The sequence below is a fragment of the Bombyx mandarina genome, chromosome 17, assembly GCF_030267445.1.
Source record: "Bombyx mandarina strain Sakado chromosome 17, ASM3026744v2".
In the NCBI taxonomy this organism is placed as follows: domain Eukaryota; kingdom Metazoa; phylum Arthropoda; class Insecta; order Lepidoptera; family Bombycidae; genus Bombyx; species Bombyx mandarina.
The window spans coordinates 7203794-7226746 of record NC_143223.1 but is presented as its reverse complement, the minus strand read 5'-3'; the positions used below and the strand labels follow the sequence as shown (position 1 = coordinate 7226746).

The 22953-nt window shown below is 35.6% G+C and overlaps 1 protein-coding gene across 2 annotated transcripts; it reads left to right on the top strand.

Annotated features, from left to right (window-relative positions):
• Nucleotides 1–423: 423 nt before the first annotated feature.
• LOC114253351 (uncharacterized) lies at nucleotides 424–22732 on the top strand. 2 transcript variants are annotated; one of them, XM_028188203.2, is made up of 5 exons: nucleotides 424–851; nucleotides 11232–11367; nucleotides 14976–15093; nucleotides 20826–20941; nucleotides 21297–22732. In XM_028188203.2, exons 2-5 carry the CDS (start codon nucleotides 11313–11315, stop codon nucleotides 21416–21418), a joined length of 411 nt encoding a protein of 136 aa, XP_028044004.1. In that variant the 5' UTR covers nucleotides 424–851; nucleotides 11232–11312; the 3' UTR covers nucleotides 21419–22732. The 2 variants fall into 2 exon arrangements, with proteins under 2 accessions (XP_028044004.1, XP_028044005.1); XM_028188204.2 differs by having other exon boundaries at nucleotides 426–851; nucleotides 20844–20941.
• The last annotated feature ends 221 nt before the right edge of the window (nucleotides 22733–22953 follow it).

The window sequence follows — 22953 nt, the reverse complement described above, 5'->3', positions numbered from 1 at the left end:
TCTAATAGATAACCACTTAACAAAAAGTGTGCTGTAATCTTGTTTAAGCACCCACCGAAACCGCCAGCCTGTGCTCCACCGTCTCGTGGGAGGTAAATATCGCCAACCGTAGTAATGAAAACGTATAAAAGACAAATTTTCAGTGTAAAAGTATTTCAATAAGTGTTAACATTTGAAGTACAACAGCGTAGGAAGCTCACACATTTCTTAGAAGACATATTACGGTCATTTCGATAAATAAATTCAACCCGACCGTTGTAAGGTTTAAGATAAATATAATATCGTTTTACATAAATTCAGTACAAGCTAAGATGTACTAAATTAAAATTTGGGTGAGGTTAAATAAGCACGTATTACTATAATCTCAAAGATAATATTATTAAATTAAAGTCTACATTTACAGTTGCAGGCGAGATGCATTAGGCTTTATGGCTGTGTGAGTTCCGTCTGCTCGGGCGGGTGTGCGCGGGACTTGCGCGAGTGTGCCGGTGCACCTGGGCGGAGGCCGGCAGCCCCACGTGCCCGGGACTCAGTCGCTAGTGAGCCGCCGCTGTCGCCTTACGCCGCTACTGGGCCCGCCGACAGCGACAGGTGGCGTCGACGCCCGCCGCCTGCGCGTTCCCTGCTAGCTCGCCTCGACCCGCTAGCCGCCTCAACACAATAAATTTTATACGGTCGGCTCCAACATTCAACTTTAATATTGCCTCTCTTCCTTCACTATATCACATTGCAGTGTTAATCTGTTTTTTTGAGGCGATAATGTGTTTGTTTGTTTAATGTGATGTCCTTACGAAAATGCCATTAAAGTGTTATGGAATTTGAAAACTCCGTTCAAATTAAACGTTAAAAAGGTATGAAATTATGACGTTTTTTTACTAATTAATTTTTTACGTAATATTTATGGTAAGTGAAATAATTCTTTAGTAAAACATTCGATAAAAACTTTTATGTTCTTTTATGCGTTTTTTTATTATTTTACGTTCATCTACTATTAATATGTATGATTAGATATATTTCTGAAAATATTATGTCCTGTGGATGTAATTTAAGGAAATTGGTGACGCAAGCAGTGCCTATATTAAAGGTTAGTAAAATAATGAGGATTGTCTTTACCTAATTTAATTGTAAATTGATCTTTTTAATATTCTTGTGGATTATAGAAGTGTTGCAAACGCTACAAGTCTTATTATTAGGGTATGAAATTTCACTTTTAATTTTTTGTTAGGTAAATTTCGTGTTATCAGTTGCAAAAACATCATTTTGTTTGGAAATTCTCAGTCGTTATTGTCTCTAGATAAATTTCATTCAGCAACCAAATTACAGTTTGAACGTCGATTAATTAGGTTATAAATCGTCAATTACTGTGTGTTTAATAGCTCGGTTTTCAGCTGACGATTATGATAAAAGGTATAATTATTTTTGATATGAGCAATATATCGGTAAAGTCTCCAACATATGTAGACATTTTCGAAACGTTTTTGGATAGCTACGGCGTAGCATTTACTAGCTAGCTTTAATCGGTCAGAGCTTTAAATAACATACTTTATTATATTAAAAAAGATCACATTAAAACGTCATAAAAATTAGCTTTGTAATTCGTATTGGACTTATAAAATACAGAATCAATAGATACTTGATGAGAAGACAAAATATGATTTTACGACAGCAACAGTAAGCAACGAATATGAGGAAAAAATCAATTTAAACAAAATATATATAATGGAATATTATAACCGTCACACAAATCCGGTGAACAATTCTCTTACACCCCAAGTCCGTTAGTTACTCTTGCAACCTTTGATGAGAACTTTCTCATTTACCTACTCGTTGCCTAAGCACGTTCCGTAATTTTACAAAACTTAATTATACTTCTATGCTTTGTGAATAATAATTTAATTACATATGAAAGATCGTTACACAAGCTCAAGAGTGTACTCGTATATGTTTCAATTGTTTTCCCGAGGGCATGATTTGCATTTAAAGAAAATTCATTATAACAAAACCAACCAGTTTTTCATACGAAAACAATTTACGAGATTATTTGTTTTAGATATTTTTTAATATACCCATTTAATTTTAAGGTGTATGTTTTAAATTGTATTTATGCTTATACTTTCATTTTAGTTAATAAGGCTTCATAGTCATATAACATCAACAGATCTTTCTTAAATTTCGCCAAAACTATTTAATTGTTTAATATAGTCATTTGTCAGTCAGTCCTTTTAGAAGTCGTCATGGCCTAAAGGATAAGACACCCGGTGGATTCTTGTTTTTTTTTTATTGCCCTTGTAGGCAGACGAGCATACGGCCCACCTGATGGTGGGCTTCAGCAATGCCAGGGGCAGAGCCAAGCCGCTAGCCGCCTACCGTGTCTAGCGATCCAACGGTGTTGAAATCCCGCAGGCAAATACCAATTTTTCTAATGAAATACGGATTTACAAAAATGATCACGATTGATTTCCACGCTGAAGAAATAACATCGTGTACCTAATAAAAATCAAACCCGCAAAATCTATACTAATATTATAAAGAGGAAAGATTTGTTTGTTTGTTTGTTTCGAATAGGCTCCGAAACTACTGGACCGATTTGAAAAATTCTTTTTCCATTAGAAGCCGACATTGTCCCTGATGAACATAGGCTACTTTTTTTTAATTTTATTTTATTTTATTTTTTTGGTTTCATGTGTGTTTTAATGTATCCGAAGCGAAGCGAGGGCGGGTCGCTAGTTAAAAATAATATTTGTCATATACGGTGCATAGAATTTTCCAATCAACATAATGCATACCTACATATCTTAGGCATGTTTAAACAATTAAATTACGTACTTCAGTTTATAATCCTAATAATCTCATATGGTAAACAAACTTCAATTTTTTTCCAACAAAAATAATATATTTCATGAATGTTCATTTTAGCTGGTGCAAATGTGAATGATCAAAATTCTCCAACATGGCTCTCACCTCCAATGGCAGTGTGGACCACCCAGGGCATTATACTTGTAAATATGTATATTTGGACAATATAACACATAATAATAAAGCCTTTATTCAGACAAATACATTTTTTTTTCTATGTTTTAAGTAAGTAGTGGTATTAATATTAATTAAATTTTTTTTTTGGAAGCTTTTTTTTTTACCTTTGTTATTATTAGTTATTGTCTGTTTGTATAATAAAGACATAGACCTCCTCCAACTGCCTCCATAAGCTTCTATTTTCAGCTGTTCTGGTTCATGTGCTTCCCGCAACTGCATTAATGTCGTCCACCCATCTCCTAATATAACACATAGCCTATTATATTTGTTGTTGTATCTATATCCCTTTAGTTTTTAATGTCTATATTGCGAGGATGTATTGGTCTCTTAATTAGCAAAGCGAATACGCAAGAATAAAATAAAGAAAATAACTAAACAAAGAACGAAAAGAAAGTGTATAAAACATTCGTTCACCGGAGTTACAAGTGGATAACAGGGTCTTGAAGCGGTTTAAAAATCCTTGACTTTGTCAAGTAAGTGGTTCACAAAGCTATGGCGCGCTCGCTACCCGTTACAGTACTAGTTAATAATACATAATATGTGCGTATTATACCTACTTCGAAGTTACTTGTTATGCCATGTTTTTAATTAATTAAAAAACGGCATTTAAGCCGTGTTTAAAAATAATCTGTATAAATAAATATGAAAACTCATAAAAAACACTCCGATTTCAATTTGAATTTTTTCTATAATATTATGCCCACTGTCAGACATTTATACTGGGCATTAACATCTTTATCATGCCTACATAATTGGGCCGGTTAAATAGTGGATATTTTATCACTTAACAAATATTAATGATTTTAATGGCTTCATCGATGACTACTCGCTAATTTATAATACATTGTAAATTACTGTCTGTGTTGTGAACTCAACGTTTTAGTTTATGAAGCAAATTACAAAATCATCCAATTTTTTTACAAACAATTTCGTATTTTCTGGACTGCGTCTCTATGGAGAATTCATTGGATTATAAGAAAGCGGTACCATTAACATCTAAGCTCTTAATTCCAAGCTGTGTTTAAGAGAAGGCGTTAACATTTCATTAACACATGTTTTTTTAAACTTAATTAATTACATCTGCATACCAAAAAACTATACAATATATTTTGATACTCCAAAAAGGACATATTTTTAGCGTAAAACAACACAACTTTTAATAACGGAGACAATTAATTTCTGCATTCGCTTGATTTACCGACATTAGGAATCGAAATCCAAAAAGTTGAAGCGAATTGAGTATTTTTTTTTAATTTGAACATATTTTAAAACATACTTTGGAGGTGCCTTTGTATGAGCAAAATAAAGTAAATTTAGGATTCGTTGAGCAGTGTTTTTAAACAGTATGTTGTTGTGTATGCTTAGCAAACATAAGAAACTTAGGTATTTTGAAAATGTAAAGTTCTGAATGTTTTTTTTTTTATGACAATGCGGTCACTGAATTTATTATAATAATTAAGACTTAATCATACGTTTTTACTAAATATGGTTTTTTTTCTTTAATACGCTATGTTATCTTTTTTTCAGGCAAAACTGTTGTTTTACAGTTAGTTTAATAGTTGCAAAGAATTCTTTACTATTGTAACTATATCAGGGAATTCTAATGTATGCTGTAAAATGTAGAAAAAAATCACATTTAAATGTGTAAAATATTATTATGTCAACATATACCAATACTAGCTCTAGAAAAGAGACTTAAAACGTAATTTGGTATCCAAAACCTACTCAGCTTTCTCGATCTTGTTCTTAATCTTCTGAAATTTATTGCCGTTCACCTTATTTTGATATAAAATTCAAGTTATTTGTAATATTAGCGCAAAATATTACCAATCCTCTTTATCGACTTAGACAGACTAGGAACTTCGTGCTTATGCTGCCGTCATAAAGAAACGAATCGGTACTGGCCGTTTCGTGTTCTGGCGATGCGCTACGCCAGTTCTACGTAGTATTAACGGAGAGCGAAGTAGCTGGGGCGGTACAAAAGTAGCAATTTATCAGGCGGCATTGTTAACCCTCCGACTGAGTTTCTCGCCGGATCTTCTCAGTGAGTCGCGTTTCCGATCCGGTGGTAGATTCTGCGAAGCACGGCTCTTGCTAGGGTTCGTGTTAGCAACGTCGTCAGGTTTGAGCCCCGTGAGCTCTCACCTACTAGTTAAGGTTACGCTGAAATAGCCTCTTAAAGCTCTCAGCTTAGGTAGGAAAAATAGCGGCATTGGAGTAAACGAAAAAAATACAAATAGATTTCTAGTTACTCCTTAATTTTTTTATGGCGGCGTCTTTGTGGAACTATAAAAACTCTTCAGTGTTAAATCCTTAAGTATTTCTTTTTGTTGCGTAGATGTCCGTCCACGTAGACGCACTGACGTAGATTAAACTGAAATAGACAAGGCGGTGATATCCACCCGTGCGAGCTCATAACACAACACGTCATCAAACCAACTATAAGCTGTGGGTATTAGAGACTGACAAGCATACTTATAAAAGTTTAAATATATAGTTAATAAACAACCAAATTGCAAATAAACCTGTTCATCACACGAAATTTTGCGTGATGTGAAGAGTCAAACCCACAACCTTCGGCGTAACAGTCAAAAGCGCTAAAAGATTTTTACGTAAGTTTCGTTCACCGAAACTCAACGAAACACGGCATACTAGCACGGCGTCATGCACCAGAAGACTTACGCAGCCACAAAATCTTTAAACATTTTTTTAACGTGTTAATATAGAGTAAGTACACCAATCTTTCGTGTCGGAAACTTGGATAAACTACATACATCTCAGACTTAAATTATTATTATTACGGGCAGAGAACAAGCTGGCAACAAATCAGTAAATTGTTCTTCAAGTTTTATTGCATGAAACGCAAAAAGCATCCATTAATAAAAAGTACTTCGAGAACGTAGTAGAGAAGGTTTTTTTTTACCATAGTTTCACCGCCACCGAAGCGGAGTTAATTAGTTTTATCTCTAGGACATTACGTTAAAGTTCTGTGCTGAATTCTTCAGTACGGTATTTCTTATAACATGTTTTCTTGTAAACGAATTTTAAGGTGAGCTTTTGGGATTTGCTTCTCAGTTGATGAAGGCGACAAATGCTAAAAATATTTAAACTTTGATTGTTCTTGTTTTTCGGGGATTTTCTTATTTGTCATTTTATAAGGGTGTCTCCTATAAAGTACATATTGTACTATATTTACCCTTTTTAATGGTCTTCATAGTTGTGGAAATTAGGCAAAAAAATCGGAAAGGGAATTCTGATATTATAGTACAGACATAAGCGACGGACTTCAAATGACTTCGTCTTGTACGCTTATTTAGAGATCAAGAGACAACGTCCCTCATCCGCCAAGAGACAGCCTAGATGGTTCTGTACGCAATCGCAAATTTCTTTACTAACGTCTTTATAATGAGAAGATGAGCAGCTCTATACGAGGGCGGCACTGAAAATTTCGGGAATTAACGAAGTGACACAACATTACTATTTAAAAATGTATTTATTGCTTTTCGAAGTATTCTCCGCGAAATTTGACACATTTTTCCATACGATGGAACCAATCATTGAAGCAACCATTCCATTCGGAAGTTGGGGTCTCCAAAATGCCCGTTTTGTAGGCGTCCACAGCTTCTTCAGGTGATGAAAATCTCTGTCCACGCAATTTATTCTTTATTTTAGGGAAAGTATAGAAATCATTAGGGCTTCGGTCGGGGCTGTACGGCGGATGGTCTAATAATTCTGTGTTTTCTTACTCTAAAAACTCTTTTGTTCTGTGCGCGGTGTGAGAACTCGCATTGTCGTGATGGAGGATGATGCGGCGGTTGCAGTTCTCTTTACGGAGTTCAGAAACGACCTGTGGTAAACAAATGCTAGCATACCATTCTGCATTAACCGTTCTTTGTCCCTCAAGAGGAATAGTCGTAACATGGCCGGATTTGGAGACAAACGTGGCCACCATTTTTTTTGCAACACTCCGTGAACGAACAATTTTTGTTGGCTTTAACTCATTTTCGAACACCCAAACTCGTGACTGGTTTTTTGTTTCGGGTTTGTACGCGTATATTCAGGATTCGTCACCTGATACAATGTTGTATACAGCATTTGAGGATCCTGCGTGGAATCTTTCGAGAGTTCTGACGCACCAAGTAACGCGAGCCGCTTTTTGCTCTTCACAGAGCGAATGCGGTATCCATCGGGAAAACAACTTTTTTACACCTAATTGTTCATGCAAGATTATTTGTATTTGACTCATGCCAATGTCTAAAGTTGCCTGAATTTCGCGGTATGTCACATGTCGATCTTCCTCAATCAGCTTACGCACAGCATCAACGTTTTCTTGGGTGACTGCAGTTTTTGGACGACCTTGACGGGGATCATCACTGAGCTTGACACGTCCACGTTGAAACTCAGCAAACCAGCGATAAATTGTGGTTTTGGATGGGGCTTCATCACCAAATGCAGAAATCATCCGGTCAACACACTGTTTTTGTGTTAAACCACTTCGAAAGTCATAATAAATCATCGCTCTTGAATTTTCTCGAGTCAATTCCATTTTCTCAACGACTAAACAAGTTTGACAAAACCTCGTGACAAGACCGAGAATCTTTCTTTAAATAAATAAATGGTATTCGATTTTTAAAACCAAGGTGTTTTCAATTAAAAAGATTTTAATATGACAGGAACAGTGGAAATATTCCATTCCCGATACTTTTAGTGCAGCCTAGTAGAATTCTATAGATTGTATCCTATATAATATCTAACTTTTGCGACTAGCAGATTGGAAATAATGGCGAGGTAATTTAAGTATTTACTATGATAGTAATTTCATGAACTGCTTTTACGATACCTCTGTATTTTACTAAAGCTCATAATAACCTATTTGCGTATAGATAAATATACGAATATACACGTAAACACGAGCCTGTAGATAGCGAAACGTAATGTGTTAGTCATTGAGTCGGTATTACTATGAATAAATAACTAGTTATTTTTGTTTATAACTATCCCTACAGAATTTCTATCAGGTTTAAGTTTTTGGTAGTCTAATGTAATCATGTATATTTATTTTGAAATTAAGGCTTTTTAAAAACGCAAGCACTAAGTAGACGCGTGTTTTTGTTTGCATATATTATACCTTCTTTATGTGGTTTTACAAATAAGAGATCAAACCAGCGTTGGACATTCGTTATAAATGTACTGGTACCAGTGAAATGATATGAAACACCCACAACACATCTACAGAACACTATTTAAGTGAAAATTGAACATAGTTTGAGATTTTTTCAGTAAAAATGAACTTTTAACGATATCCAAAACTTCAGCAATGAAGAATTTTAGCTAACATCTCTTATAAAAAGTTGTTAGATAAAAGACTTTTCCAAGATATTACAGAAAAAGTTTTTTTTTTTCTGTAACTTCTCGCACTATTACAACGAAGGAGAAGGGTAAGTAAAATAATGTGATAATAACGAACAAGATCGCACTGTCTACGGCACGTCACGTGGGCGAACATATTAAAACTTTATTACTAGAAACCCTTAACATGAACACTCACGAAAGAAGAAAATATTTAAGCACATTGTATACTAGCTAACGAATGTTTGTGTTATGCGCTATCCGCATAAGAGTGAGCATGAAATCAGTATTTCATAAATTGGAATCGATGGTTATGAGTTCGCAAGTGCGTGACATACATTGTTGTTGTGTGAGTTCCCAGCTCGAGCTCATTCATCACGGCTCGTCGCGGTTTCGTGAATCTTATTGTTATGTTATTGTACTTACATTCTTTTAGATCCTGAAACATATTTATGGAACGTAACGTAAATTCTAGCCCATGATTTGCAAGCGAAGTAAATTGTCCCCTAGTAATAAGATGACACTCTACAAAACTTGCATACGTTCCCGTCATGATCTATGTAAGTGTAGTGTTCGCTCACGCGACCCGCACTAGTTTGAAACCCCTTCAAGCCATTCAATCCCGTTTTTGCAGGAGAGCCGTTGAAGCACCATGGTTCCTAAGGAATGTGAATTTCCATAATGACCTGGAGCTTGACTCAATCAGTATACAGTAGGCATTAATGCGCCACCTTGAGAAGGCGGCACGACACGAAAACCCTCTTGTCGTGGCCGCCGGAAATTACATACCCGATCCTGTGGACCGAATGGTAAACAGTCGACATCGTCGCCCTAAACACGTCATTACGGATCCTCCCGATCCGCTAACGGTGCTTTTAGGTACCTCAAGCACCGGTCACCTTCCTCACCGAGCCCGTCGCTTGCGACGATGGATTCGACGACTAAATTAACCCATAGACACAGCTCACTGAGTTTCTCGTCGGAACTTCTCAGGGAGTCGCGTTTCCGATCCGGTGGTAGGTCTGCGAAGCACTGCTCTTGCTAGGGCCAGTGTTAGCAACACTTCCGGTTTGAACCCCAAGAGCTCACGCTAGGGTAAAGCTAAAATAGCCCCTCAAGGCTATCAGCATAGGTAGGAAAAAAATGTAAAGAGCTCAAAGTATTAGTCGTTAATTCCATGTGAAGCTTCATACCTTGAATAAAATAACGTTTTATTGAAATTTACCAACCAGCCTATAGCCATATTATCGGCAATTATTTCCACGACAATTTCGGAAATTGTTTTCATACATGTTTTAAATACACCAAAACTGACGGGAAAGGCTTTAAATTGTTAGAAAAACTGTCATAGAAGTTGCCTATTTTGTCGCTGACTAAAGCGTATGAGAAGCATTATATCGATTGAATCTCCGAGCGCTATTGATTAACATGTATAAATCTGAATTGGATATTTACATACATATTTGATGTAGATGCGAGATAAAACTTAACCAAATATCTGAAATAATTTGTATTTTAGTATTTATTCACACAGACAAATATGCTTCATACCATTTGAGAGAAAAATTACTCTCAGACATCTCGCATAAGAGCATTGTCATTTGCTTACACTGATTAAATATGTTTTAATAAGTTAAAACGACGAATTCCTATTATTGATATTAAGCATATAAAGGAAGAAAATCCACTATAATTTAATAATAATTTAAAATACTTAAACAATTTTATACTCATAAATCATAAAATGTCTATAATTTGGAAATCAGAACCGGGCCCTTATGGCTGCGTTATATAAGTATATTATGTACAAGTGAACCTAGTAGGTATAAGAGACTCAAAGAAAGTATCGCAGCAGATAGATTGATTATTCATTCTCATTAAATAATAAATAACATTATCTATTTCACCATGAGAGACTCCAGTGACGTACTAGTCTGCATAGAACACAATTTTAACAACAAAACAAACTTGGCGTCTCCCTCGCGCAGCCACGCCGTCGCTGTAGATAATAAATCCCGCATAGAGAAATTTCCCGGATATCATTTGTACAGATGTTTTAGCAAGCGTGACCCTTGTCAGTATTCGGGAGAAGGCCTGGCCACTACGAGATACAACTGAACGAATTCCCTCACTATTTCTGTAGTCCGCAACTCAGACCGCCAAATTAATTGTATTCGTGCAATAACCATTAAATATAGAGCAACCTGTTGTATTTTTACATTGTTGGTAACGACAATGATTCGCTATTGTTTTCTCTGTTACATTTATTATACTCGTAATAACTGCTGTTCATAATACAATAAAAAAAAAACATTCCCTTCAAAAACAAAACAAACAGCTATCTATTATCTATTTACTGGTGGTAGGACCTCTTGTGAGTCTGCACGGGTAGGTACCAGCATCCCGCCTATTTATACTGTGAAGCAGTAATGTGTTTCGGTTTGACGGGTGGGGCAGCCGTTGTAACTATACTGAGACCTTAGAACTTATATCTCAAGGTGTGTGGCGCATTTACGTTGTAGATGTCTATGGGTTCCAGTAACCACTTAACACCAAGTGGGCTATGAGCTCGTCCACACATCTAGGCAATAAAAATAAAAAATATTTATAAGTTTTTGATGGCATTTGCGCCTTCGATAAGAAATGACAATTCATTACATGAAGAAGTTTTTTTTATACGTTTTTTTTAAATACTATAACACTATGAAAGAACTATGTCTGTACCAGCTCAATAAAATTAGGTAACCATATAATTTTAACACTAGGTACGGTTTAAAAAAATACCTAATGAAAATTCATAAATAAAATTTTGGAAATGGAAACTTTATTTTGTTTTTTTTTTGTTCTAGAGAAAAGCTAAGTTAAGGGTGTGTCGGGGAAGCATGTCGCGGCGATGACGTGGTGCGCCCGGCGCGGCATGCCCTGCTGACATGGCACGCAGCCGCTCCGCCCTGCTGACGCTAGCTACCATCACAGCATTTATTGGTGAGTCGTTTTTTTTTTTATTGCTTAGTTGGGTGGACGAGCTCACAGCTCACCAGGTATTAAATGGTTACTGGACCCCATAGACATCTACAACGTAAATGCGCCACCCACCTTGAGATATAAGTTCTAAGGTATCAAGTATAGTTACAACGGCTGCCCCACCCTTCAAACCGAAACGCATTACTGCTTCACGGTAGAAATAGGCAAGGTGGTGGTACCTACCCGCGCGGACTCACAAGAGATTACTCAAGCTTATTACCTAATCATCAATTCGACAATAACAATTGAAAATAATGAACAAAACATTTGACAATCAGCTCAAATTAAATAGTTTGCCTTAATATACCAATTCGTAAATTTTATCTGATAGCTTTGCCTTGACGAATAATCGCGAAGCCTGTATATAATGTAATTATCCCAAAAAGTCATACAAAATAGTTTTCAGAATTTTACAATATTTGGGCTTAGACAATATTTGCTGCCTAAGTTTCTTAAAAATTGCAAAAAAGAGAATTAACTTCTTAACATCTTCACCAACTAGATAAGTATAATATATTTTCAGTTAAGTAATGGAAATTTAATAAAAACGAAGATTTCAGTCACAATTCCTTAGGCATTATTAGAATAACTAAGATTGAAATATTGAAATTGAAAAGCCGTTAACTAAATATAAATAATAAATTGTTTACAAATTCCCATAATAGTTTCTAATCTGTATATGCTTCCCTGAACTTAAATGGAGTAGACATAAAGGGTGTCTATTTGAATGGAGTCGATTGTAAACTACACTGTTGAATTATAGTGGAGGAAAACAATGGATGAATAATACGAATTGTTCTGTTAAGCTCGTTTCAAAGCTTCTGTCCTTCTGTCTTCCGTTTTCCTTGTTGGCCCGTAGTATCAACTATTCATGACACATTGAAAAGTGCTTGTCTGCGAGAAGTGAAATGGATCGCCCTACGCTTATTTGTTTCCAGAAATTAATGTTGATGCTGGAACGATGATTTTCGTAATTGTATCCATCTTAATTTGTTTAGTTTTGTAGTAGTATTATAGTAGTAGTAAAGTTTTATCTTAATAAACAAAATCGTTGTATAATATATGACGGAGGAGAAACCTCCGTAATGTTTTGCTGACGTCACGGTTATTACTTTCTTTGACGATGACTCATGTTTGGGCTTCGAAACAAAACTTCACGAGAACTTGGTGAGCTGCGTATATTTCACGAGGAGCGTAACAACGTTCCAGAGAGATCCGTACTGTATTACGGCTCGGACACGAATGACCAAGCGCTTTTTTTATCCTATCTATGCTGATAGCCTTTAGAGGCTATTCCAACTTCGCCCTAACGTGTGTAGGTGAGCTCACGGGGCTCAAACCGGAGTGTTGCTAACACTGACCCTACCAAGAGCAGTGCTTCGCAGAATCTACCACCGGATCGGAAACGCGACCCACTGAGAAGATCCGGCGAGAAATTCAGTGGGCTCGGACCAAGCGCTAGACAGTACGGCCGGCCGCATTTATAGGGCTTGGTACACGTGAGCGTGTTTACACGTTTTTAAAGTATTGAAATTACAATAAAAGGGACTGTTTAACATCAATTTCTCATCGTAATAAACACAGAGTAATTAATTGATGATCAGATGATTCCATTATCACACTCAATCATTATTATTTTTATAATAAGTAGGTAAATAGTCATATTTGCGCCGACATATATAAAATTCAAATATGTTTGAGAGCTTTTCGGTTTCTTGGAAGTAAACGGCAGGCAGCGAGCGGCTTGGCTCTGCCTCTGGCATGAAGTCAATGGGCGACGGTAACCACTCACCATCAGGTAGGCCGTAAGCTCGTCTGCTTGCAAAGGCAATAAAAAAAAAATGTTGTGGTCACCACGCTTTTACGTTTTCTTCGACAGCTCCGAATATATATTTTTTAAGACTCTTGCGATAAACGGTTTGTTAAGATAATCCTACACCGAATTGAACGGGCGCTCTATTTCCAAAGTAATATTCTAAAATTTGACCAGATATTCTAAAAGATGAAATAGAGAAAATACGAATGTCTCAACACAACAGTTGCTGTGGCTAATAAATACAATGCACGTAAAATATGTATGACAAGGAAAACAAATTATAGTACAATAAAACACGTGACGGCCACGCACACTAAAATTATTAAGGGACATACATTTTTTTTATTGCCTAGATGTGTGGACGAGCTCACAGCCCTCCTGGTGTTAAGTGGTTACTGGAACCCATAGACATCTACAACGTAAATGCGCCACACACCTTGACGTATAAGTTCTAAGGTCTCAGTATAGTTACAACGGCTGCCCCACCCTTCAAACCGAAACGTATTACTGCTTCACGGCAGAAATAGGCGGGGTGGTGGTACCTACCCGTGCGGACACACATAATGACGCTTTAACAGAGGTGCCCGCTGGTGGTTACCAGCCAGGAACCGAACTTCGCGATTGCGATGTGTCTACGCCCTAATATCATTCGAACCAGGCCTAATCTCGGCAGTCCATATTGGAGGTACAGTCTAGGTGTATGCCCGATCCTTTGTTCGAGGTATTTAAGTCGATCTTCAAAAACTGAATGAATTGCAACGCATCGCTATCCGACAGGTGTAGACGCAGAATTAAACAATCAATGTTGTACTTTTTACACAATACATTTTATATTCGAGTGACCTAGTGGATCGTAAAATTGTCTACTCAGCAATGATTAGCAATACAAAAAAATATTTCTCAAGAAAAATGTATACATTTAATTTTCTTTAACATCATGTTGTACTCGGAAATGAAAATATTGTATATACTATATGTATATAGTACAATTTAATAAAGGCAATTACTCAAATAATTAAAATGATCTTACAAACTTTCAATTTCACGCCGACATTACGTCAATCTATTATTGATTGATGGTTGTTTTCGACACACTCCGATGAACTTTGAATCTCTCCTCTTCGTGTACAATTTCTGAAAGCACAAAGTTATGGAGATTACGAAATGCTGAAAATAGTAACATGATCGCAGACTGAACAATAAGGATTTTCATCGAACAATTCGATAATGCTTTTGCAAATTTTGAATCAAGCAATAACGAATTCAAAATCATGTTTATAGCTGTTTTTGTTTTACTGACATGTGTTTTTTTTTTATTACTTAGATGGGTGGTCGAGCTCACAGCCCACCTGGTGTTAAGTGGTTACTGGAGCCTATAGACATCTACAACGTAAATGCGTCACCCACCTTGAGATATAAGTTCTAAGGTCTCAAGTATAGTTACGACTACCCACCCCACCCTTCAAACCGAAAAGCATTACTGCTTCACGGCAGAAATAGGCAGGGCGGTGGTACCTACCCGCGCGGACTCACAAGAGGTCCTACCACCAGTAAAAAAGTCTAGGTAATAAAAAAATAAAAATATGAAACCCGTGGCGGAAATTACAATTTTAATCCAGTTTCATTTAAATTCCCTTTCACGAAAGTGACGTCACAGTAACTAGAGCTGAGAAAGGATCCCTTTACATAGGTCGGTTTAAATTTTTAACGTAATTCGGAAGGCGAAGTAAGTGAGTACATTTTGTTTAAACAGGGTGTTGTGTGTGCGCGCCGCAAGGCAGCGTGCAGGGCGGCGTGCAGGGCGGCGCGCAGGTCCCCCCCGGGGTGCCACACTCCACCTCGCCGCCCGCCGGCATCGGCGGCGTCCGAAGGTACTTTCAAACGATTATCTTACTTATTCTTTTTTAATGTCCCTCTTAACGTCACATATGAGCCAATACCCCTAATTTAATAACATACGACCGAATGGAATAAATGACATGTCTCTAGAATATGAACTTGACTGTTAACTTATAGGTGTCGTAATAACGTCACTTAAACAAATAATTCTGACTGCTTCCAATTAATTGTTTGTGTTGTATTGATGATATGTATTATTTTAATTTTTAAAAATACTGAATTTGTAAAAACCAATAAACTCTTAAAGATGGAATACAGCTGATAGAAATATTGTCATAACGTCGCAGCCGAAGCTAAGCCTAAACTAAGTATAAAGTCCCAGAAGAAGCAAAACTGAGAGTTTCAATTAGTAAAACTACTGAAACACTCACGCTTCATTGTGACTAACGCCAATTGTATGAAAATTCTCCTAAGAATGTTCTTACCTTAAATGAATAAAAAAAAACTCATACTGGCCTTGTCCTGACAATTAAAAACTAAAGAATTCCGGCAAATCTGTCGAGTCGTTCTCAGTAATGCTTCGTCACGTAATTGCAATCGGGCGGGAAATTTATATAAATTATATGTAAATACAGTATCGTTTTATCTGAATATATATATGTACTACTTGGTCAAGAAAGAACCGGGAAAATACACAAAATGTTTATTATTCATCAAAATTTATTTTATCACCTTCAAAGTATGCTGCTTCAGAAACGATACATTTACCAACGAATAATCCAAAAGCCAAATTATTTTTAAACGCTTTTCCGGAATTGAGTTCTGTTCTCGCCGCGAATTCTTCTTTATGTCTTTTACCGAATGAAAACGGGTGCCGCGAAATAGTAATTTGAGTTCAGGAAAAAGAATAAAAGTCGGTCGGAGCCATATCTGGTGAATAAGATTGGTCGATGGTATTTATTGTGATTTTGGTTAAAAATTTGCTATCACTGATGGCCTCCTGCGAAGGTGCATTTTCGTGATGCAAATTCCTAGAATTTTCTTTCCACAAATCTGGCCTTTTTCGTCGCATTGGCTCTATAAAATGCCCCATAACGCTCAAATAATATTTTTTATTTACCCTTCAAGCTTCCGGTAAGGATACCGAGTGTACAACACCGCTATAGTCAAAAATTCGTTCTAGCATGTCCGCACCGACTCTTATGCCATTGTGACTTTCGAGAAAATTCAGGTCTTTTGAGACTAGTCGTGTGGCAAGATGTTTCATACCCAAGTGATCATTTAAAAGCGCCCTACCCTTTTAAATAATCGACTTGTGAGACACAGAAAGTTCTCTCAAACTATAATGAGGATTTTCAGTCACTGTTTTCTTTATTTTTGCGATGTTAACTTCAGTTACCGACGTTGATGTCTCATCAGAGCGAGGCAAATGTTCCATCACGTCTCGATCGCTTTTGAATGCTTTCTACTACTCATACACGTGCTGTGTTTGGTTAAAGTCAATTTACTGTGAGCTTTCTATAACGTTGTCGGTGAGTCCGAACACGAAATTCCATCGGCTATCTAAAAATCAAGGCAAACTCTATGAAATTCGCAAGATATAACGAAAAAGCATTGTATTTTATAAGAGCTATATACGGGATGCAACTCAAACTCTGTGTTAAAATGTAAAACAGCTGTGCCAATCTAACAACAACAAAAAAAAATTGAGTTTGGAACCACAAACAAATCATCTATTCCCGATACTGTTTTGATTGAATTTATATACAGTATTGTTGTAAATAATAAGCACGATAGACAGGTGTACGTTCAATTACCAAAGCATAGTATCAAAAAAAGCTATTTTTTTACATAATGAACATTCGAACATTGGAACACTGGAAACTAAGTTTGACAAACACTTTGACAAAAGTTTAATGTCAACGTTTCAAACAAAAAAAAATATATTAAAAAATGTGTGTTAATAGGACTAAGGCTAGATCCGTTGTTAAGAAAGTCCTTAAAACTAGAAATTTCATCAAAACCTTAATTTAAACACACATTTTGTGCGGAGCTGAAATGTCGGCTAGACTGCGAGTAAAAAACAACGAAATGCTGGTAATGTGTTCGTTAAATAATACATACGTACGTAATACGTAATAATACATACGCAGTGATTTATTCGATTGTCTAATATAGAATTCAGAGATTATCAAAGGGCTTTCTTTTTATAGTCTCAGGCGTTTATGGTATTATACAATTCAATGAACCGTATAAGTAATTCAGATACAACTTAAAATTATTGAGAGCAACGACCGTGTGAAAGAGAAATGCGTAAATGATTGATCATTGATCATTGACTATTAATGTTAATTGAAATAGAGGAATATAACTTAAATAATTAAATAAGGTGCAAAATACACTAGCTACGTTATAACATCTATTTAGAATGCGGCTCTCGGAATAAAATAAATGTATTTAAAATAAGAGTTCATCTTGTATCGGATCCAAACGTTGCTTTGTAAAATAAAGGAGATAAAAATCTCCGATGCCCGTAATCGTGGACAGATAAAGTCTAACCCAAGAATAGGTTTTCAGTATCAAAAATGTTATCATGTAGTATGTACTGAAAAAAAAAGATGATTTTACATAGTAAAATTGGTCCAACGAAAAAAGAATCAAACATATTTTAATGAAATGGAGATCTGGGTTCAGTTAACTGAATATTTTCAATTCAAATAATAATTGTTCGTAGTATTTCAACTAAATTTTGGAACAATCATAAAGCAAATGTTAGTTAAAAATAAAAGTTACAAGTCACAAATAAAATTTATTAAATTAGTTTCAATACGAAACTGGCTGTAATAAAACAAAAAATGCAGTGTTTGATGTCTAAATAATTTCAAAACATCCTTTCTTTTCTTCATTTCGATTCCATTGAAGTTTGTCACATTAATTTAATAAATGAAATAAAATAAGTTTTGACAATGGGCACGGGAACTTTATTAATTCGTCAACATGAGTACCAATGTACTTTAAGTATTTATATAATGATATTGGGTACTCCAGAATAAATAAACAATAAAAGACTTAATTGCGTTTTCTGTTATGTGTATAATGAGAAAACAACATTTAAAGCCCTTAATTTAATAAAAATTGTTTTTTTAACAAAGTGAACTTTCTTTTTACTGAATGTCAAACTTCACTGAATGACATATATGAAAAATCCTTTTTATAAAACTAAAGAGTTTTAGACTATGAAGGTTTTTCTTTACATTTATAAGCCCGTTGCCACTATTTTCGTAGCGACCGCGATGACTTTTCGCAAGAAACTGTATAAAGCGAAACCTTTCATATTCATCATCTATGCTCGAATTTGCCTGCTGTATAAATAAAACGCGTCACTCGTGTACCTTATTCCTGACTTTCGTGAAATGGACATTAAATTATCATTAGTAATACAGATTTCTAAGAGATATAAATCTCATTCATATAAATAGGTGTTGAGACTTGCTTGACATTTGCTCAAATTGGTACTAATCTCGTGGAATTGTTTCATGAATTCACTGATACGTACGTATATTATAGTACTCTCATACTTAACTCATACTTACCCCTGAGGGCATATTGAATCCCATATTGAATGAAATATTGAACGAAAGTATGAGTTATATTACTTATTTCTGTGGCGAAGCAGTCATGTGTTCCGATTTGAAGGATGGGAAAACCGTTATACAAATATAATGATTTAGAATATTCTAAAAGTGGTTAAACAATAATGAAATACTTAATTGCGTTTTCTGTACAATATTAAGAAAAAAACATTTAAAGCCTTTATTTTCCACAAATTATTTTACATATGTAGTATTCTTGAATTGAATAAAACTAAACTCGTCTGTTTTCTCAATGATAGAGAGTTCAGTCAATCTATATAAGAAAAATACTTTTTTTTAACTAAAAAGGTTTTATATAAAAATTAAATAAAAACGGTTTTTCTTTACATGTATTTAAGATTTCGACCTCATGTTTAACTGTGGGCGATGAAATTTACTTTGTGGCATCTATGACCTGCGATAACCACTTAATCCATGTATGCAATGAATGAATAAAATATATCTAGACAAATTGTGACACTACACTACTTCATATTTTTTATTTTAAAACATTACTTGTGGTGATGGATGTAATTAGACTAACTTAAAATAACAAACAATGGCGTTACAAGTACGGCGACACGCATTCTCATTCCTTCACAAATTAGATTTAGTTAATTGATGAGATTGGTCCAACAGCGAGTCGAATGGGTGAAAGCAAGGGCCATTTTGCAGATACGTTGTGTGTTGTTAGACTGAAATCTGAAATTAAAATCATAGTACTCGTGTTGTGTTGTAAAAAATAAAGACTTACTGTTATCCGAGTTATATTTAAGAACAAATGACAAATACCTATTATTCAGTGGGCACATCACTTTTAAAGTATTGCCGTAAGCTGTACCAAGCTATTCAATTTAGATTTATTACATTCTAAGATCGTAACGTCATACGAGTATAACCTATGTTCATATATACGATATAATAAGCACGATCACTTTTGAACGACGCTATCATTTCAGATATCCAGACGTAGATCATTAATTTAAATATGAATATAATCAACCATAACAGCCCTATCTTTTTGTGATATTAGCTATTGTTCAAGTTAAAATGAGAATCCCCCACACAAACGACTACTATACTAATTTACATGAAATTATTTTTGTCCATAAATAAAAGTTATCAATTATTTTCTAAGTAAAATATTTCATCATTACATGTACTGAATATTTTACTATCTGCAACATAACCGGTGAGACGAGATATTTACAGTAAGTAATTTACTAATTTACAAAAAGTTTTTTCAATAAATAGGAGCTAAACCCGAAATGAATAAAGCCATCGAATGTGGCCGATGGATGAATTAGATTACGCTGCATGATAGAAACATTTTATTGATTAACATTGATATGCACGTTTTACACATAAGTAGTCATTGCGATAATTACCGGAATATTTTAACCTTATTTACAGTTATACAGTTGTATAAAAGAAATTTAAAAAAATACATCAATTAAGAACAATTCCATTTATGTAAGCGTTAGATTTTGTTCTGAATAACTTAGTAGAAATATTATTATCCCGTTACATCTATGAAATTAAAAACGTGAATTTACATTAAGAATATTATACTCTACAAGTTTTTATAATACTTTCAAAGTACATAAATCGTACAGAGCTGCGAAATTGAATTGTTTTGTAAAACAAAACATCTCATAAGCGAGCAGCTTGATTTCTTAAATTAATGGTTTTTAACTGTATCAACTGGAATGTTTTGTGTATAACTTTTGATTCGCTTTCGTATACATATATATTTCTCACCACGGTAGTTTAATTGCATTAGCATGTGTAATTAGCACAAGCAGTAACTTTTCAAAATTGAATGTACCAACAATTCAATTTCGCTTATTTGCTAAAAATAATGTTTTTAATGTCCAATTTATGTGGATGAATGCTTCAGCTTTGATGGCTTGGCCACATGCCTTTTCTGGGATTGAATAATCCTAAAGAGTTACCACTATGATATAATGTTATCCTTTGGTATATAAATTTCAGGATTCCCTATCGTATATCTGCCTGAATAACGTAATTAATTTTATGACATCGTAAACTAGAGAACTTCTGCTATAATTAAAAGGAAAACGCAACATCATTACAAACTATTGCTTTAATGCGGTCGTGTTTGTACGCAGATTCAGCCAATATTCCAGAGGGAGAGGGTATCGTGACTGGCGAACGCGAGGAGATCCCACTCTCATCAATTCACTTTGGCGCAGCCGACAGCCACTTGGCATTCGAAAGCAATTGGGTTAGAACATCATCAAAATCTTAAAATTTATATTCAGTGTCACATAATTAAGGTTTGCTCTTGGAAGATGCCCTAAATTATTAATCCACGTCGTGGTGGTATAAATGGTTTCGGTAATATCTTACTATCTACTCTAATAAAACTAATAATGAACACCAAAAACAATTCAATTACAATTATAATACAATTTAGCGGTAGGCAGCGGCTTGGCTCTGTCCCTGGCATTGCTGAAGTCCATGGGCGACGGTAACCACTCACCATCAGGTGGGCCGTATGCTCGTCTGCCTGCAAGGGCAATACAAGGGCAAAAAAAACGTTCAAATTTCATTAATTGTTTTATTTTTGTATCGCACAGGAAACGCAGAAGTTTATATAATATTGGCCCTCCTGATCGGGTTCGTGACTGTGGTGGTGGGGTGTTGGCTATCGGACAACTGCTGGTCTCCGGAGCCGGAGGACGCGCTGGCTGGCGGCTGACCCGTGGCGGCGGGCGCGTGCACGCACGTGTAGCGCCCGCCGTCCGCACCCGTCGACAGGGAGAGTCCGCTGGGCGCGGGCTCACTGTCGCCGGTGTTGCCGCCGCGCGCTCCTACATTACTGCACGCCGCTCGTCACTTCTGTCAAGAAACTTGTCCGAGCTTCGTCTGTGACGGGAGACATAGACCTACAGTTTTCTGACCGGAGCACACGCATCACTCTTGTCGTGTTCACGAAAAGACGAATGGAAACCACATTTCCACAGTAACAAACGGTAGAGTGTGCGATAATTGATTAATAAATAAATAAAAACTCGGAAATATTCAGCGTTTCGTAAACAATTGCAACGCTTTCTGATGTATATTGTGGTTGTGTATTTATTCGGATGAATTTTTAAACTCTAATATAACTTCGTACGTATATTAGTAAAAATGGTGATAAAGTGCAGGTAAGCATTTGTGAAGAACTTTAAGAGCTTTGATTTAGATTTTTACCCTCTAGTCAAATGTCGTTCGAAATGTGCATGTAATATTTAATGGAAGTAATTATGAAATATGTTACAATGGGTCCACCTGGCCGCGCCTAGATCGATGACCGTGCGCTAGGGATTACGAACTTGTAATTGTTAAAGGCTCGTTGTGTATCTAAATCGTTTAGTCGTAGACTTTGCTTCTAGTAATTGCTCTTACATGAACTCATTCGATCTTACATACCTTAAGCGTGGTGCACATGTACTTCTTTGTACCGATACTATTTTTTCTAAAAGTATGTGCCTTGAAAATTATATGCTTTCCTCGATTTGAATTGTAGTTTAGAAAGTGTTTTGAACCATTTAGAGAAAACTCTTATCTCTGTCTGTTCTACGGACAAGTAATCCCGTAAGTGCAATACACATCATAACCGTGCCTTTACCGTTCTATAGACTTTGAGAGGGACGTAATTAACAATAGGTTTTAACGAGTGCTCTTCACTCTTTGGAAGGCACCAGACCTGTCAAGCATTCTTTCACAAAGTGTCCTGCTTCTTCCATAATTTCATTTTAATATTAAGATGCAGTATAATCATCATAAATAAAAAAAGAGTTAGGACCAAACGACTTTAATATAAACGTCAATTGAATTTGTAGAAATATTCAAAATCACTATCACAATAGAATAAGCACTAACACTAAAAGACAACGACATTCGAATATTAATAATAACGCTAAATGTAATGTCAAAATATTATTTGCTAGAAAGAAGAAGCCGTTTCACTTCAGTTATCAGTCAACAAATTCAAATTATTGAGCCATGCTAGAATCAGATTTATCTGACATCAACTTTTTGTAATTTTAATAGTTTGTGTATTTTTCATTAATAAGTATATTTTCTGGTACGGGTCCTAAGCAAAGGCCGATCTCTGCTAATTTATTCTACATGTTTTGACTTTCACTTTTACAACAAACTGTCAATCCCCTAGTCTTATAGCTTTTGTAAGGGCTCTGTAGATAATTAATAGAAGCGAACTGCGTTTGTAACTTTGTGTACTGTACATGT